Source organism: Armigeres subalbatus, chromosome 3 (assembly GCF_024139115.2).
Source record: "Armigeres subalbatus isolate Guangzhou_Male chromosome 3, GZ_Asu_2, whole genome shotgun sequence".
Classification (NCBI taxonomy): domain Eukaryota; kingdom Metazoa; phylum Arthropoda; class Insecta; order Diptera; family Culicidae; genus Armigeres; species Armigeres subalbatus.
In genome coordinates this window covers 112063596-112079961 of record NC_085141.1, presented here as the reverse complement: position 1 = coordinate 112079961, position 16366 = coordinate 112063596, and the positions used below count along the sequence as shown (strand labels likewise).

Genomic DNA, 16366 nt, shown 5'->3' with positions numbered 1-16366 from the left:
GTATAAAATGTATACTATCATAGAATAAAAAGTAAACTGACACCGACTAACATGAAAGTATTTGTTCCACTGTATAAGGTGTTGACAGTTTGTCTCCAGCTCCATGTTGTGAAAAAAATTGTGGACGATCCGCAGGCAAAAAATAAAACTTATCTTTTGCCTGTAAATAATCATTATATCAAGAACAACGCAAATAAATAGCATGAAAGGTAAGTTATTCTGCACAAATATTATCATACTATTCCCCTATTTATTGGCATTCCGCAGAACATAACTTTGAAAAATTTCTTTGTAGGTAATGTCGGGCGCTAGGCCGGAAGAAAAAGGATGCTGCTTCAGAAAATATGCGTTGAGTTAAGCAGAACGCTTTTTCATAAAATAGTACTAGTAATACCGTGGCATAAGGCCAGTACATGCATGGTACGCAAAAATGCTTCAGATCCCGAAACGCGGCGGATTCAATGGAAGCGGCAGTTTATGGGGAGCTATGCTTGTGCTTTAAGTATTCTTTTAAGAAAAATGTGATGATGTGCCCGAAAATTGTGTGATTCTGATATTTGTGTTGAAATTGTTTTCAGAAAATATGTTAACACGAAATAAAGTTTATCGAAGATCACTTTTCCATTTTCTTTCATTTCCACAAAGCGAAACAAAACAACTAATCAATGCAGAATCCATCTAAAATGCCAACCGAATGAGATAAAACTAATGTAGATTAAAGTCAACTTATACTATACGCCCAATAAATCAAAGTTATACTAACGCTGTATAGTGTGCACCTAAACGAAGGCGGGGTCAACCAGGCAAATAGCCAATTAGAATGACTTTTAATCTATATAGTATAGATTTTTTTCAGAGTGTACCAGGGCTTGAGAACAAAGTTTTGCATGTGATTCTTAAAACGTGTCGTTAGATTATTCATACCATTCTAAGCATGAAATGCTGAAGAAAACTCGAATGAAAAGTAAAACATTTCAAACATTATTTTGTGTTCGGACCTAACGGAATGTTCACGCAGAATCATACCAAAACAGAACATTAGAAGTAAATGCAAATGCATAATCGGGCCACCGCGAAACGTCTCATAAAATGCCTTATTGTTAACTCACTTTATGCAGTTCCTTTCACTCAAATCCGCCCTCACGCTTACCCGCACGGAAGAATGTCTAAAAGCGAACAGGAATCTACCTGAATAGGACGCAAACCATTTTAGCCAAGCTTCAATTTCATCTTGCCCTTGAACAAAGCATGATCGTGTATGTGTGTGTGCTACCGGTATACTAATACTGCCAAACAATCAAGCGGCTCAACTGTCAAAACCTCGCGCTTTTTTGTCGCCATATTTTGTCACCAAGTCGAGTGTCCACAGTTCTGCAGTTCGAAGGTGGTTCTGGTGATTCGGTCAACGAAAATTGTTTTAACATTTTATCCGGCAAATTTTAAATTGATTTCGTTTGATCCGGGAGAATTTTTCACTTGTACTTTTGCATTGGATCTCGACGCCATCTTTTCCGTTTGCAATTGCAGTTTGCGTGCAGAAACGTGATTCGGACGAATATCCAGCTGTAATTCCGATGGAATAATGGAGATATCTAGTGAATGTCACGGATCAGATATGCAGTAATTATTAAAAGAGAAACAAGGGACCGGTAGCTGAATTTTCCGACTTAGGAACAACTTACCTCTTCGGGTAAGTTATTTTTAAGTTTTTCTATCAATTCAACGATTAATAGAAAGATTTAAGTAAGATCTAAGAATTTCTTACGAGAAAATTGGCAGTTATATTTGTCTTTTTTATTTCCTTCTAGATATGGCCGCTCATACAAATGGATCGAAACGCGTCTCTTATTCATCGACGCCACCAAGACCTTGCTACGTGAAGTGCATTCAACGTTTTTTTTACTCAAGTCAAGGGCCCTCCGGGAAGTATCGTCGCGTGAATGGCGTGGTGGTGGCCGCGACAGAACAAGAATGTGTAGTATAGCAGGAGCATGCACGAAAAAACAAAGACTTCCCATCAGCCGTAATGATACCGAAGAGTTCTGCAAACGTCCATCTGATCTAAAGCAACCCAACGGGATTCCCATTCCATGCGATGATTACTTCTACCGCCAGTTCAAGTGCACGACAATCGAATTTGTAGCGGAGAAACTTCTACCTAGACAACGGATATGGTCATGATTTAAATTATATTATTTATTTACAGATTTGCATATAATCATAATGTTTTCATGTACTATATAAGAAATAAAACATTTTTTTTATATTTTTTTACGCGCCATAAAATCCATCAGAAGTCACACAATGTAAACAAAATTAATAAGAAGAAGCCACATGGAAAGAAATCGAGCATCTCACAGGAATCTACCTTATTTAGACACCAACCCATGAATGTGCTACGGGTTTCATTCTATCCATTGCACATTTGAGCATTATCACCATATTGTTTTCAAACCGCTAGCCGAAAGCACACCCTTCGTCGATCCCCTCGCCTAAAATAATTTCGACGAGCTAAACCGAAACGGCAATAACGGTTATAGCGCTGTCAAAATAACTTCCCTCGTGTTTTTTTCTCGTCGCCATTTTTTTTATCTCCGTAGTGCGCTGTGCCGGATTGCGAAGGAATCCCCAAAGTGTTCGCACTGAAAAATCTCCGCAGTATTTCTGAAGTCATCCCAGCCGAACTCCCGAAAAATTCCCGCAGAAGTCCTGAAGAAATCTCATCAGTTTTCCACATACAGTCCCGCAGCATTCCCGAAGGAACCTCCACAGGATTTCCTCGCAGAATTCCCGATGGAATTTTTAAAGGAGTATTGCCGAACGAATCACCGCAGTATATCCGATAGAACTGCTCAAGGATTCCCGAAAAAAATCTCGGAAGTGTTCCAGAAGGAAAACCAGCAAGATTCCAGAAGAACCTCCCGCAGTAGTCCCGAAGGAATTGCCACAAGATTGCCAAAGTTATCCCCCCAGGATTCTTAAAGAAATCCACGAAGGAATCTTTGCAGAATTCTCAAAGGAATCAGGATTCCTAGGAAGGATTCCCAGCAGGATTGCCGAAGGAATCCCCACAATGTTCACAGTTAAAAAATCTTTCCGAAGCCAACCCAGCAGTACTCCCGAAGAAATTCCCGCAGATAAAGGTTAGAATTTGTTTCGGAATTCATTCAGGAATCCTTGAGTTTAATGAGCAATCCATTTTCTTCCTTTACCGCCAGGAAACTTCTCTGAATTTTGCAGGATGCTTTCTGAATAATTCTTAAGAGCTGAGCAGAGGATAAGTTTGCGTATGTTTTGACAATTTTTCCATGGAAAAACTGTCAAAACGCATGCAAACGTATCCATTCTTCTCAGCTATTTACTGCTGTGGTTTTTAACAACAATTCTGATGCTGTATGAAATTGAGTATTACTGAATGTTTTTTTTCTTTTCAGAAAGTTATCTTCGGAATATTTCATGACAATGTTCCCGGATTCACATGTCCGATATTTTTCAACTATGGATTGACGAATAACTCGATATACGCTATAACATTGCCTGAAAACAGTAAATGAATATTACATATTGTTGAATATTATGAAAAACAAAATAAATAAAAAGAAATATCCACTGATTAATATTTAAAATGATTCCATGTTTTCACTGTACAAAAGGAAGCATAAAAAGTAACAAAAAGAAGAAGAATCATTAGGTATCAATATCTATATCATATCTAGCAAAAGTCTAGAAGAATTGTGGTTCTCATGTCTAAGAGATATCTCTGCTAAATCTAGAAGATCCGATATGTCAAATTCCTTTCGGTTCAAACGGTTTGCTCGTCTAAAACTCGAGGTAGACACCGGTGTAAACGGTTGTTGCATTTGAGGCGGATTTGAGGTGTGACAGGTTCTAGACATCGAAGAAAAATATCTAGGAGACTCAACTTTTTGTCTCAGAGATATCGCGGAGATGTCTAGAACAAATTTCCGAGCGGGAAGAATTACATTAGGTACCCTTGTCTCCACCATGTCTAAGAAAAATCTAGTAGAATTTTGGTATCCATATCTAGGAGCTATCTATGAGTTTTCTAAGAGACCATAACTGTCAAATCCCTTCCGGTTCAATCCCGCTCGGAAAGCTGTTCTAGAAATCTACCGTGATATCTCTGAGACAAAAAGATGAGTCTCCTAGATATTTTTCTTCGATGTCTAGAACCTGTCAGACCTCAAATCCGCCTCAAATGCAACAACCGTTTAAACCGGTGTCTACCTCAAATTTTAGACGAGTAGACCGTTTGAACCGGAAGGGATTTGACAGTTATGGTCTCTTAGAAAACTCATAGATAGCTCCTAGATATGGATACCAAAATTCTACTAGATTTTTCTTAGACATGGTGGAGACAAGGGTACCTAATGTAATTCTTCTTCTTATTAATTTTGTTTACATTGTGTGACTTCTAATGGATTTTATGGCGCGTAAAAAATATAAAAAAAATGCTTTATTTCTTATATAGTACATGAAAACATTATGATTATATGCAAATCTGTAAATAAATAATATAATTTAAATCATGACCATATCCGTTGTCTAGGTAGAAGTTTCTCCGCTACAAATTCGATTGTCGTGCACTTGAACTGGCGGTAGAAGTAATCATCGCATGGAATGGGAATCCCGTTGGGTTGCTTTAGATCAGATGGACGTTTGCAGAACTCTTCGGTATCATTACGGCTGATGGGAAGTCTTTGTTTTTTTGTGCATGCTCCTGCTATACTACACATTCTTGTTCTGTCGCGGCCACCACCACGCCATTCACGCGACGATACTTCCCGGAGGGCCCTTGACTTGAGTAAAAAAACGTTGAATGCACTTCACGTAGCAAGGTCTTGGTGGCGTCGATGAATAAGAGACGCGTTTCGATCCATTTGTATGAGCGGCCATATCTAGAAGGAAATAAAAAAGACAAATATAACTGCCAATTTTCTCGTAAGAAATTCTTAGATCTTACTTAAATCTTTCTATTAATCGTTGAATTGATAGAAAAACTTAAAAATAACTTACCCGAAGAGGTAAGTTGTTCCTAAGTCGGAAAATTCAGCTACCGGTCCCTTGTATCTCTTTTAATAATTACTGCATATCCGATCCGTGACATTCACTAGATATCTCCATTATTCCATCGGAATTACAGCTGGATATTCGTCCGAATCACGTTTCTGCACGCAAACTGCAATTGCAAACGGAAAAGATGGCGTCGAGATCCAATGCAAAAGCACAAGTGAAAAATTCTCCCGGATCAAACGAAATCAATTTAAAATTTGCCGGATAAAATGTTAAAACAATTTTCGTTGACCGAATCACCAGAACCACCTTCGAACTGCAGAACTGTGGACACTCGACTTGGTGAAAAAATATGGCGACGAAAAAAGCGCGAGGTTTTGACAGTTGAACCGCTTGATTGTTTGGCAGTATTAGTGTACCGGTAGCACACACACATGCACGATCATGCTTGGTTCAAGGGCAAGATGAAATTGAAGCTTGGCTAAAATGGTTTGCGTCCTATTCAGGTAGATTCCTGTTCGCTTTTAGACATTCTTCCGTGCGGGAAACGGTCTACTCGTCTAAAATTTGAGGTAGACACCGGTTTAAACGGTTGTTGCATTTGAGGCGGATTTGAGGTCTGACAGGTTCTAGACATCGAAGAAAAATATCTAGGAGACTCATCTTTTTGTCTCAGAGATATCACGGTAGATTTCTAGAACAGCTTTCCGAGCGGGTAGTGGTGGTTAGGGTCTGTTCACAAATTACGTAACGCAAAAATCCGAGTTTTTGACCCCTCCCCCTCGTAACAAAAGGTAACATTTTTGGAACCCCCTCCCTCCCCCGTATAACGCGTAACTGTGAAAATTTGAAATGCAGATTTTTTTCCTTCTCTGAAGCATGTGGGTTTTGGTATTTTTTTACCACTGTTAGAACAAGAACGACACATGATCAAAAACCAAGAATGCAGCTACTAGAAACGAAAATAGAATTTGTGATCATGATCATTCAAATAGTTTAGCGGGGCTGTTTTGTCGAGAAATACAATATTTGCATGATGTTTTTACGCATATCAAGCTATATGCTTGATTTCGGTGATGACGAATGCGGTAACGATAAAATATAATTTTGAACCGTCTAAGACGAGTAAAGTAACCTCCATTTAAGTCGAGTCAAGTACGAGACACTGAAGACGACCACACAGTTGTGTCGAAATACGTATCTGCAAAGATATTGAAATAATTGGTGGAATTAAATGGAGGTTACTTAACTCGTCCTAGACGGTTGAATACATTCCATTAAAAAGAACTTAAAATATTTTTTTTTGATAATTTTTAAATTGAACTGTTAACTGTCACAAATGTCTCGACATTTGTCTCGACATGTCTAACAAAACTCGCTGTCTTTATTATTTGCAAAAAAACACCAGAATAGCCTGCTCTGAGATAAAAAGTAAAAAACTACAAAGACTAACTTGGGACAATTATGGGTAGTATGATAGTGAAGAGGAAAGGTTGATGCGTGTTCACCGTCTTGATTAAGGCATGTCAGCAATTACTTCAATCAGTGATGACAAAAGAAAGCATTAAAAATAAATTTTTATTCGCGTTATGCGTAACATTTGATAGTACCCACCCCCTCCCCCACCTTTTGGTGTAACAAAATATAACGCAAGTTGGACCTCCCCCCTCCCCCCAAAAGCGTTACGTAATTTGTGAACAGACCCTTATCAAGAATTATCGTTAAAAATTACCGATTTCGGTCGTTTATTTTTACCTAAAAATAGGTTTTGGATGTTGAAACGTTGAAAATTACCGATTATTAGGTTATTTTCTATAGTGTTTTGTTTAAAGAAAAACAAAATTCTTCAATTGATTCATTTATTTTTTATTGAGTAAATTTAAAAACCGGCTAAATTTTCCGCCGAATTATGGTCCTACTTTGTCCTTAGCCTCTTATCTACCTCCCCGTGGTGCTGGCCGATGAGCACTCTTTTGGAAGCCCAGGTAACTAACCCCGGTGGGAACTTTTGTCGCATGCAAACCGGGAGGGGGGTGTGCTAGTTAGCTCCTCTCCGGAGATGTAAACCTTATCGAGCGTCTTGGAAGTGTTGGGAAGATCACACTGCAAATAAAGTTCACGTAGCATTTACCTGAAAAGATACGTAGATATTTTCCACCTGTTTTATTCAGGTGAATTCTACGTGAATCAGAATGTCAATCTTGATTTATGTGACTCAGGTAAGTTGAATGTGATTTTCAGGTAACAATTACCGTACAAGATCAACGTAGAATTTACGTGATTTCCAGGTGGATTATAAATAGGATATTCTAGTAGATTTGAATACAATTCATGATTCTTTCGCGCTTCAACCGAATTTATGGTAGAGGTCACGTTTATATCGGTGAACTCTAAGTGCATCACATGATGTGTATTATATTCAAGTTCTCAAGAGTTTACCTGAATATTCAGGTAAAATGTACGTGCGCGATCGGTTCAGTGCAGGTAACTAATCCCGGTGGAAACTAAGGTCGTATGCTAACAGGGAGGGGGGTTTGCTCCACTCCGGAGGTGTTAACCTGATCGAACGACTGTTCTTCATGGTAAGAGCGTCTGATCCCCACGCTAAGGGCGGCTGATCATCGTCCGAATGCCAGCGAGCAAACCCGTGACCAACATTCCCAACCAACAACGGAGACGTCATTCGGAAACTTATACTTTTCATTAACTTATTTTTTATTATTTTCCTGATGCTAATGGGGGAATTAGCAACGGTTTTGACGTAGACTTACGTCCTTCGGGAAGATAGGGGGGTCACTCTGCTGATTCAAGTTTGAGACCGTCACAAAAAGTGGTCAGGAAGTATGGGCTAATAACTCAGCCGTCTTCCAACCGATTTTGGAGATTTTGGTAGCAATCGATAGACGAACTCTTTAAAATTTTACCCAACTATATAAAACATTAAATTAATGGCGCTAAACAATTGGTAAATTAAATTTGCCCGACAGTGTTAAAAATTCTCTATTTATAGTAAATTGCCTACATTTCGGCTTTCAGTCAGCCGGCATGAACATGCATAAAATGTTGATTGAAATGAGTTCGCATCACTATCGCACATGGTCCAATGCACCGAATGAACACAATGACGTTTGAGCGGTGCGCTCTTTACTAAAAATGAAACCCTTGAATGAACTCGATGAATGAAAAAGTATTCATTCTTAGTAAACAGCGCACCACTCAAACGTCATAGATGAACTTGGTGCATTGGACCATATGTAAGTCTACGTTGAATTTCCAGTCGTGTCTCTGATATTGTCAGATTTTCTGGATATGATACACTGCGCGGCGTTTGTATTGTCAGATTTTCTGGATATGATACACTGCGCGGCGTTTGTAATGTTCCCAAATGGGCACTTGCACAAAACTTCACGCGAATGACTGTCGAAAGGTACAGCCGCACCAAACGATACACCGCAATGCTATTCACCCATAAGAACCAAGTAAACGGGGTGCAGAAAGCGCGGCGGTACCTTTCATGAAGGGTTCGCCGCGTGCAATTTTGAGAAAATCAGGCAATAATGTTTCCAAATGGGTACTTAAAAGATATTTTAGTTACTAGATAAAGATTGTCGCTGTTGTCGCTGTCCGAAACATCTTTTGCTGGCGAGGATAGGGGAGCTAAATGTCAAAGAAGGAAAATCCATACGATTTGACAGGTATGTACCACACATGTTTCGGACAGTAGAACAAAGAGAACCGAAGCGACAATCTTTATCTAGTAACTAAAATATCTTTTGTACTTGCACAAAACTTCACGCGGCGAATGACTGTCAAAAGGTATTGTCAGATTTTCTGGATATAGAGATGAGTGACGTTTAACGCTCGCACACTGATGTGCAATTCGGCATGTGTAAATACATGTTTGTTTTCCTTCTGCTCATAACCTCAAAATTGATCGAGTCATCACGATGGTTGCGAAGGAGTCAAAAAATATATGGAAATATACTCATTTTTACCCAAACTTTGCTGAGTAGCACCATCTAGGAGTGTTTGTTTTCCTTTTATCGCCACTCACACATTCGGACGTGAGAATCTCAATGATCAGGGATCCTACATTCAGAGATATGCGAAAGCGGCCATCTTGAGCCAATCGATCATTGAGAACTGTCAAAATCTGAGCCAAATGAACATCGTTATTGTTGCAGATCGAAAGGTATTGCGATTTTGGTGAAATAGATTTTATGAGAAGTTTTATCGAATAAACAATTAGTTTTGCTTTCATAAGTAAAAGAAGTCTAGTTGATGCCTTATATCGTGTTCATTTGTATTGCTCTTTAATTTTAGCGAAAATGCACTGCTAGAGCATAGACAAAATAATCAAAAAGTGTCTTCGAATGTAAAGTCATGTGCAAGCCTAAACATTTTTCAGTGCGGGAAGTGCTGGCAGCGTTTGTTTACGAAAGTAACAGCGTTGCTAAATCGTTTGGAAAAGTATTCGCACATCTCTTAATATAGGATCACTAGATATGATACACTACGCGGCGTTTGTACACTCCAAATAATCTAAACGTTGTTTCCACCTGAATTTTCAGGTACATTTTACGTGCACACGTAGCTGCAAATGCTTCAGAAAATTCAGGTGAAACTTACGTGTCCGGTGAATTCTATCCAAAACTCAGATAGAACTTACCTGATTTTCACGTAGAATGAAATTTCTATCGGAAAATCAGGTAAAAGTTACGTGAATTTCAGGTGGAAAAAATCTACGTATTTTTTTAGGTGGAAAGAACGTGCAGATTTTTTTGGGTGTAATGTTCATGGGTACTTGCACAAAACTTCACGCGGCGAATGACTGTCGAAAGGTACACTGAGGAAAATGGAGGTATGATTTCCAAACAAACGAATGAAAATTTGCCACAAGGAATCGGTATGAATTCCAATATGTTGCCTTATGAATGATGATTTTCATTTAAAAAAAAGTTAAGTGCGGCAGACTGGGTTCGAACCATGGACGTCGAGGTCGGGAGGCCGGTATGTAGACCTCACGCCCATCGACGCTTGAGTACTCGAGAAGGTAACTGCGTATAAGAAGCACTGTTGTTGGAATAATCGGTCGAAGATTCAGGCGCCAGTTATGAAATTCGATAGTCCAGTTCGCTGAGTGTACGGCCGCGCCAAACGATACACCGCAATGCTATTCACCCATAAGAATCAAGTAAACTGGGTGCAGAAAGCGCGGCGGTACCTTTCATGAAGGGTTCGCCGCCTGCAATTTTGAGAAAATCAGGCAATACGGCCGCGCCAAACGATACACCGCAATGCTATTCACCCATAAGAATCAAGTAAACGGGGTGCAGAAAGCGCGGCGGTACCTTTCATCACAGATAACAGACATACAGGCTACAACAAATTCTACTCAAAAAACTGTGTAAATCAAAGTACGTTAGAATACTGACTGTGGCAATACGTCGTTTGGTGGCGCTAGGTGTCATTCATGGAGTCATGCATACCAGCTGTCACATTTCATCAAACAAATATTGCGCGCCAAAATGAAACCAAGCTTGCCGCCTTTTCCAGCACGTGGTAACTGTTGATATTTATTTTTCGTTCACTATGGAACCAATTAACAAGGTCAAAAAACATATTCTACAAAATGCATTTTGTTCTCTCAAGCAACCAATTACCAAGCAGAGTTTACGACTCGTGCCACTTCTCAATTGCATATTGTTGAATAATAATATATGTTCCTAATAATATGTTCAGATTACGATTAGTTAAAATTGTTGACTACTATCGAAAAGAGAGATAGTGTTCCAAAACAATTCACTGCCGGAAATGCTAGTTGGTTTCCTATGCATAACCTGAATGGAACGACTAAGCGGGCATGAATGAATGGTAAAAAAACCATGAATATCCTTCAGCACACATTATGGCCGTTTTCATTCTTTTAGTGCTTCGCTGCTGGCTGTGACGATGACTGTGGCTGTGGCTTATGGAAGGGGCAGTAAATATTGAAAAAAATTACAATAATTATAATACAGTCAAAGGTGGTCTGTTCACCAACGAACCATCTCATCACAAAACAAACCATGCACTTCTTGATGGCAGCAAAATCACTTGCGTTAGTGTGAGAAAGAAGCATCGCATATGGAATTAAAACCAGTATGATGAGGAGGATCCGCCACGAGATTGCCACTTGTGTTGCATTTCAAAATGACCGTTAAATTCCTTACACACGATTGAGAACGGACTTGTATGTCTGTTCTCTGTGCTTTCATGTAGGGTTCGCCGCGTGCAATTTTGAGAAAATCAGGCAATACGGCCGCGCCAAACGATACACCGCAATGCCAGAGTCTATTATAAATATATATTATTATATATATATATATAACTCTATAGAGTTGCGCAAAGAGTGAAACCAAATCTATCTATTGAACTGTCAAACCATCTACCTATCGAGCAAAGTAAACAAATGCTTGTAGGTGAGGCGTAAGTATTGTTATCGCCTAATGATTATTATGGCGAATTAAAACGCATGAATTGAAATGTATTAGATTTGATCTAGAAACAGCTTCAAAAAACATCAATACCATTCCCATATAAAGTAGCAACACTGCCAAAAATATCTGTATAAGATATATGTGTCGCCGTTATAGATTTTTGCAATAGCTCCACCCTAATATAATCGATATACAGTCGCAATTCGCTGGTTGGGCTACGACCTCGGCCCAACTAACGAATTCGGTTTTTTAGTTGGGTCAACTGACAGCCATTTGAACACGTGTATTTCGACTTGAACATCACAAATGATGTCCAGTGACGCCCAATCCCGTTTTCCGTGTTTACATTGAATTTTGACGTACGGTTGCTTTTTAGTTGTGCAGTGGACCAACCAGCGGAGGCCCAACTAAAAAGTGACCCAAGTATTAAGATCCCAACCAGCGAATCCCGACTGTAGAACCACACATAAATTAAATAATTGCTAATTTGAAACCACACATAAAGTTTATTTGGATATATATTTTATTAGTAGTTCGCGTGGAGAATGTTTATGTGTGCGCTGATATACATCATGAGTTAAATCTATGGATTTTCGCCAATAAATATGTGTGGATTTTTAGTAGTGAACAAGAAACTCACTTGTTTGCACTCTATGGGTGGCCAGGTTATCGAATTAAAAAGCTTTAGAAGTGAACGCTCGTGAAGTCACTTGAAGGGTTGAACAAAAGTGAAAGTTGGAAACAGAATAACAAGAGCATCATTCAGAAGAAGTGTAAGAAGATCCTCTTTGCGTAACTCTATATAATAGACTCTGCGCAATGCTATTCACCCACACTCAGGAAACATACATACTCGACACATACTTTATTGTAAAAATTCATGTATTTTGAAATATGCATATCATGCGTCGGCACATACTTATTTGCATACAAATTCACACATGAATAGTATGACCCACATGGATAGTATGTGTGAACACTAATGCAATGCATGTGGACGCATGGAATATATGTGTCAAAAATATGGAATCCCTCATTGCAAAAATCCATGTGTAAACTCATGAATATAATGCGGAGTTTTTTGTGAGTGATAAGAATCAAGTAAACGGGGTGCAGAAAGCGCGGCGGTACCTTCCATGTAGGGTTCGCCGCGTGCAATTTTAAGAAAATCAGACAATACAACATTGAACTTTTTTTAGTTCAGATATCAAGAAAATATCGCCATCAGCTGGGTGGTGCGGATAGAATCGATTTGGTTGTCAAACTGAAGCCAAAATTTTCTATTGTGCCGGAGCCAAACATTGAAGATTGTGGTTATGTTCGTTTCGGATCTAATATTGAGAAGTATTGTTATTATTTTGGGAAAAAATAAAAATAAACTTTGTTTGAGTTTTGTATTCTTTGTAACAAAAATATTCTCACATTGTATTTCGAGTGGAAAATTAGTGGGAATGCAACTAAAAAGCACTCGTTACGAAATTTCACGAGATTCAGCAGCTGATTGGAGCATGATTGTATGAAAACAATCGTAAAGTCATGTAGAGTCTAGCGCATTTGTGCGCCCTCATGCAGCGTGGAAAGAGAAATTCGAAGAGCGGGAAATGTTTGACAGCCAAGTAACTGCAAAATAATTTTGTTTATGGGAGTGATTTCAAAATATCCCTCTGCTCGCTTGAGCGCAGAAAAGCGGCTTTATCCGCAGCACCCAGGCCATCAGGAGGGTCCAAAATGTGTCAAAGTTGGTTACCCTATTCTTGAAATATTTCGTTTTCAGTTGAAATTTGAGATAATTAAATATGGCAACTGGCAACGCTGTGTTTCATGAAAGGCAAAAACGGCAAAAACTGACAAAACAGAAAATAGAAAGATTTTCAAAAAGGAATGTCAGTTTCGTAACTCTCACATTTTTCCCGTTGTCGCAATTTTCTTGATTTTCAATTATTTATTGAAAAACTCGAAATTTTGAATGCTTTGAAGTAATTTAAGATGCTTTCTCAAAACTTGCGTCGAATTTTTCCTCTGTGTGTCACGAGGGGAGGCAGCTTACCGTTGTCGACAAGAGTGCTTGCAAATACTAGCGAAGAATACTCGGAACAACCTCAGTATCCGGCAATCAAAGATCTTAGCTATCAGTCCCGGAAGAAACGAGAAGCGGCTGAATGGCACATGCGAATCCAACAGCTGAGTTCTGTGGAGGAAAAACTGTTCGAAATCAACATGCCCAAATACTATGGCTACAAGGCGCACCTAATCACTGATCTAAAGTTCCCCTACAACGTTCTTCCGCTGGCACAGTACAGTACCCGGACCCACCTTGAGGAGAACTTGCCGGAAGTATATGGAAGATTGGCCGAAGGCTCAAAACAAATGCTGGAAGAAATACGGAAAGATCTGGAGGATGTCATTGGGTTTGAATTAAGTGCATATAGGTAAGAAACTGATTTTAGAATTTATTTGGGCTAGTTTGAAGCATTTCTTAAGAAATAGTTATAATAAATATTTTAACTATTTCTCGTCTAATTCTTGATTACTTTTTGTATTTAATTAATTCATCTTTTTCTCATTAATACGAACACCTATTCTCTATTGCTAATTAGTTTTCATCATATTCCCTAAGTTTGTTATTGTAAAATTTACTATGTGTAAGTTTTATATGCGTTGGCACAGCATCCTCCGATGGGACTCGAATCCACGACCTCAGACCGCCAGACAGATGCTATACTATGCAGCCCAGCGGATACTGATGAACCCGAAATTTTAATTAACCAGTTGCATACTGGACTCGTGGATTCCATTCCCACAAAAATAGAGATTCATTGCATCAAACACTTTTTTTTAATTATTATCTTACTCTTACCCAATTCTTTATTTTGTAATCTATAATGGGGTGACTTGCGTTTGTGTAAATTGGGTTTAAAATTTAACATTAAATTTTTTTATAACTAAAATGTATTTGGTTTTAAATTTTTCTCAATCCTCAGTTTTTAGTAAGTCACAAGTGCCAGTGGTGGCATGTCTGTCCCAATCTACTTGACTATCAATAAGTAACAAGGTATATTTATTTCAATTTACAGTCGCTCTTTTGGAACTGACGAAGAGCCGTCGCCCCAAGAAAAAGAAGAAACCGTAACTTCAGCGCTCCTGACAGGTTTAAACCGCGTGTTGGTCAATAAGCTTTCAAAAAAGTACATCCATTTGAATGAGATTGAAACAGATTTCGATGCGCGCCATGAAGCATTCTGGTTTCTAGGAGGAATGCCACCCCCATCCCTGGTGAAGAAAATTAAAGAAGGTGTAAAATGGCAAAAACAATATGCCAACGATCCGTACGATCGTAAATTCCAATATATTGGCAAACCGTACCTTGCATTGAGACACAAACACCTGCTGGAACCATATACGCAAAACGAGGTGGACAGCCTGGATGTTAAACGAGACAATGTGGAAATTCCAGAGTTTCGATTCGACCCCATAACCTTGGGGTATCGTACTGAGCAGCGACATGCTTCGACTATTCCTGGATTCTGGCCTGGTGACCAGCATGAGTTTGGACTAATTTCATTCCAGCGTAGAAGTCACGCTCAAATTCGTCCAACGTATTGCGCCGTCGACGATTTGCAAGAGGCACTTCATGCTCAAGGTATCTTTTCAAGCTATGCCTGGACGTTTGGACAAGCCTGTTACCAAGGGTTCTCAACCTTCAATGATTTGACATACCCACTTCCAACCCAAACCGTAATAACTGATGGCAAAATGTGGTCATTCTATGCATACCAATTGAATACCTCCTTGCTGCATTCTGATCAAGTAGATGTGAACCCTCGCTACAATCAATGCTGGGGAACAAAGGAACTTCAGCTGTATGACCACGTTGACGAAAGTGGAAAAGTTCACGGTCTGAATGACGAAGTACTGCAGCATTTGATTAGTTTCTACATGAACAACCCACGTGCACGCGAGGGCGTTGAGCTGAAACCATATCTATGCAAAACTGAAACCCGAGTCGCAGACATTGTAGACGAAAAACGCCGCGTATTCATGGAGGAAACTTACAAGCGTATTGCGTCAAATCGACCTCGACACCGACTGACGCCGGAACTATACCAGTGGGAAAAAATTTACAAGGTGGACCATAAGACGCGTCCACTGGAACCGAAACGTAGGCCGTTCGAACTCGGCCAGAACATGTTCCAACGTCGGATGGATGAACACGCTCCGAAATATATACCGCGTAAGGTTCGCCCGGGTGGTCCCAAGAGCAAACCGCGGTTCGAAGCTACTTACTATCCGAACGTAAGGCGATAGGAATTGGTTCGCTTAGAGCGTATTGCTAGTTTCTTGGATTAAAAAAGAATAACACCAATTGCTTTGAATATTTTATTTTTGAAAGAAAATTACGATGCATCTCGAGATTTAAAAGCTACATCAAAGGAATACGATTGTCAAAACACCCACAACAATGACTGTAGACGAGGAAGTGACCTCAAATAGAGGTGGGCAACCCGCTCGGATCAAAAGAACTAGTTCTTCTACACGACTAAGAGAGCGGCCGCTTGTTTTTCAGGTGATTATTTTAAATTAGGGGCCCTCCTTAGCCGTGCGGTACGACGCCTGGCTACAAAGCAAGACCATGCTGATGGTGGCTTGGTTCGATTCCCGACGCCGGTCTAGGCAATTTTCGGTTTGGAAATTGTCTCGAGTTCCCTGAGCATAAAAGTATCATCGTGTTAGCCTCATGATATTCGAATGCAAACATGGCAACTTGGGTTAGAAACCTCGCAGTTAATAACTGTGGAAGTGCTTAATGAACACTAAGCGGCTGTCCCTGTGGGGGATCTAATGTCAATCACCCA

At 39.5% G+C, this 16366-nt stretch overlaps 1 protein-coding gene and 1 long non-coding RNA gene across 3 annotated transcripts; both read left to right on the top strand.

Moving 5' to 3' along the window:
* The first annotated feature begins 1336 nt into the window (after positions 1–1336).
* LOC134224354 (uncharacterized) lies at positions 1337–2266 on the top strand. 2 transcript variants are annotated; one of them, XR_009982922.1, is made up of 3 exons: positions 1337–1384; positions 1528–1690; positions 1809–2266. It is a non-coding gene; the product is annotated as an uncharacterized LOC134224354 (long non-coding RNA). The 2 variants fall into 2 exon arrangements; XR_009982921.1 differs by lacking the exon at positions 1337–1384 and having other exon boundaries at positions 1391–1690.
* Positions 2267–13362: 11096 nt separating this feature from the next.
* On the top strand, positions 13363–15876 carry LOC134224353 (large ribosomal subunit protein mL65). Its single transcript, XM_062703681.1, has 2 exons — positions 13363–13942; positions 14588–15876. The coding sequence occupies exons 1-2, from the start codon at positions 13500–13502 to the stop codon at positions 15816–15818; spliced, it is 1674 nt and encodes a 557-aa protein (XP_062559665.1). The 5' UTR covers positions 13363–13499; the 3' UTR covers positions 15819–15876.
* Positions 15877–16366: the final 490 nt, after the last annotated feature.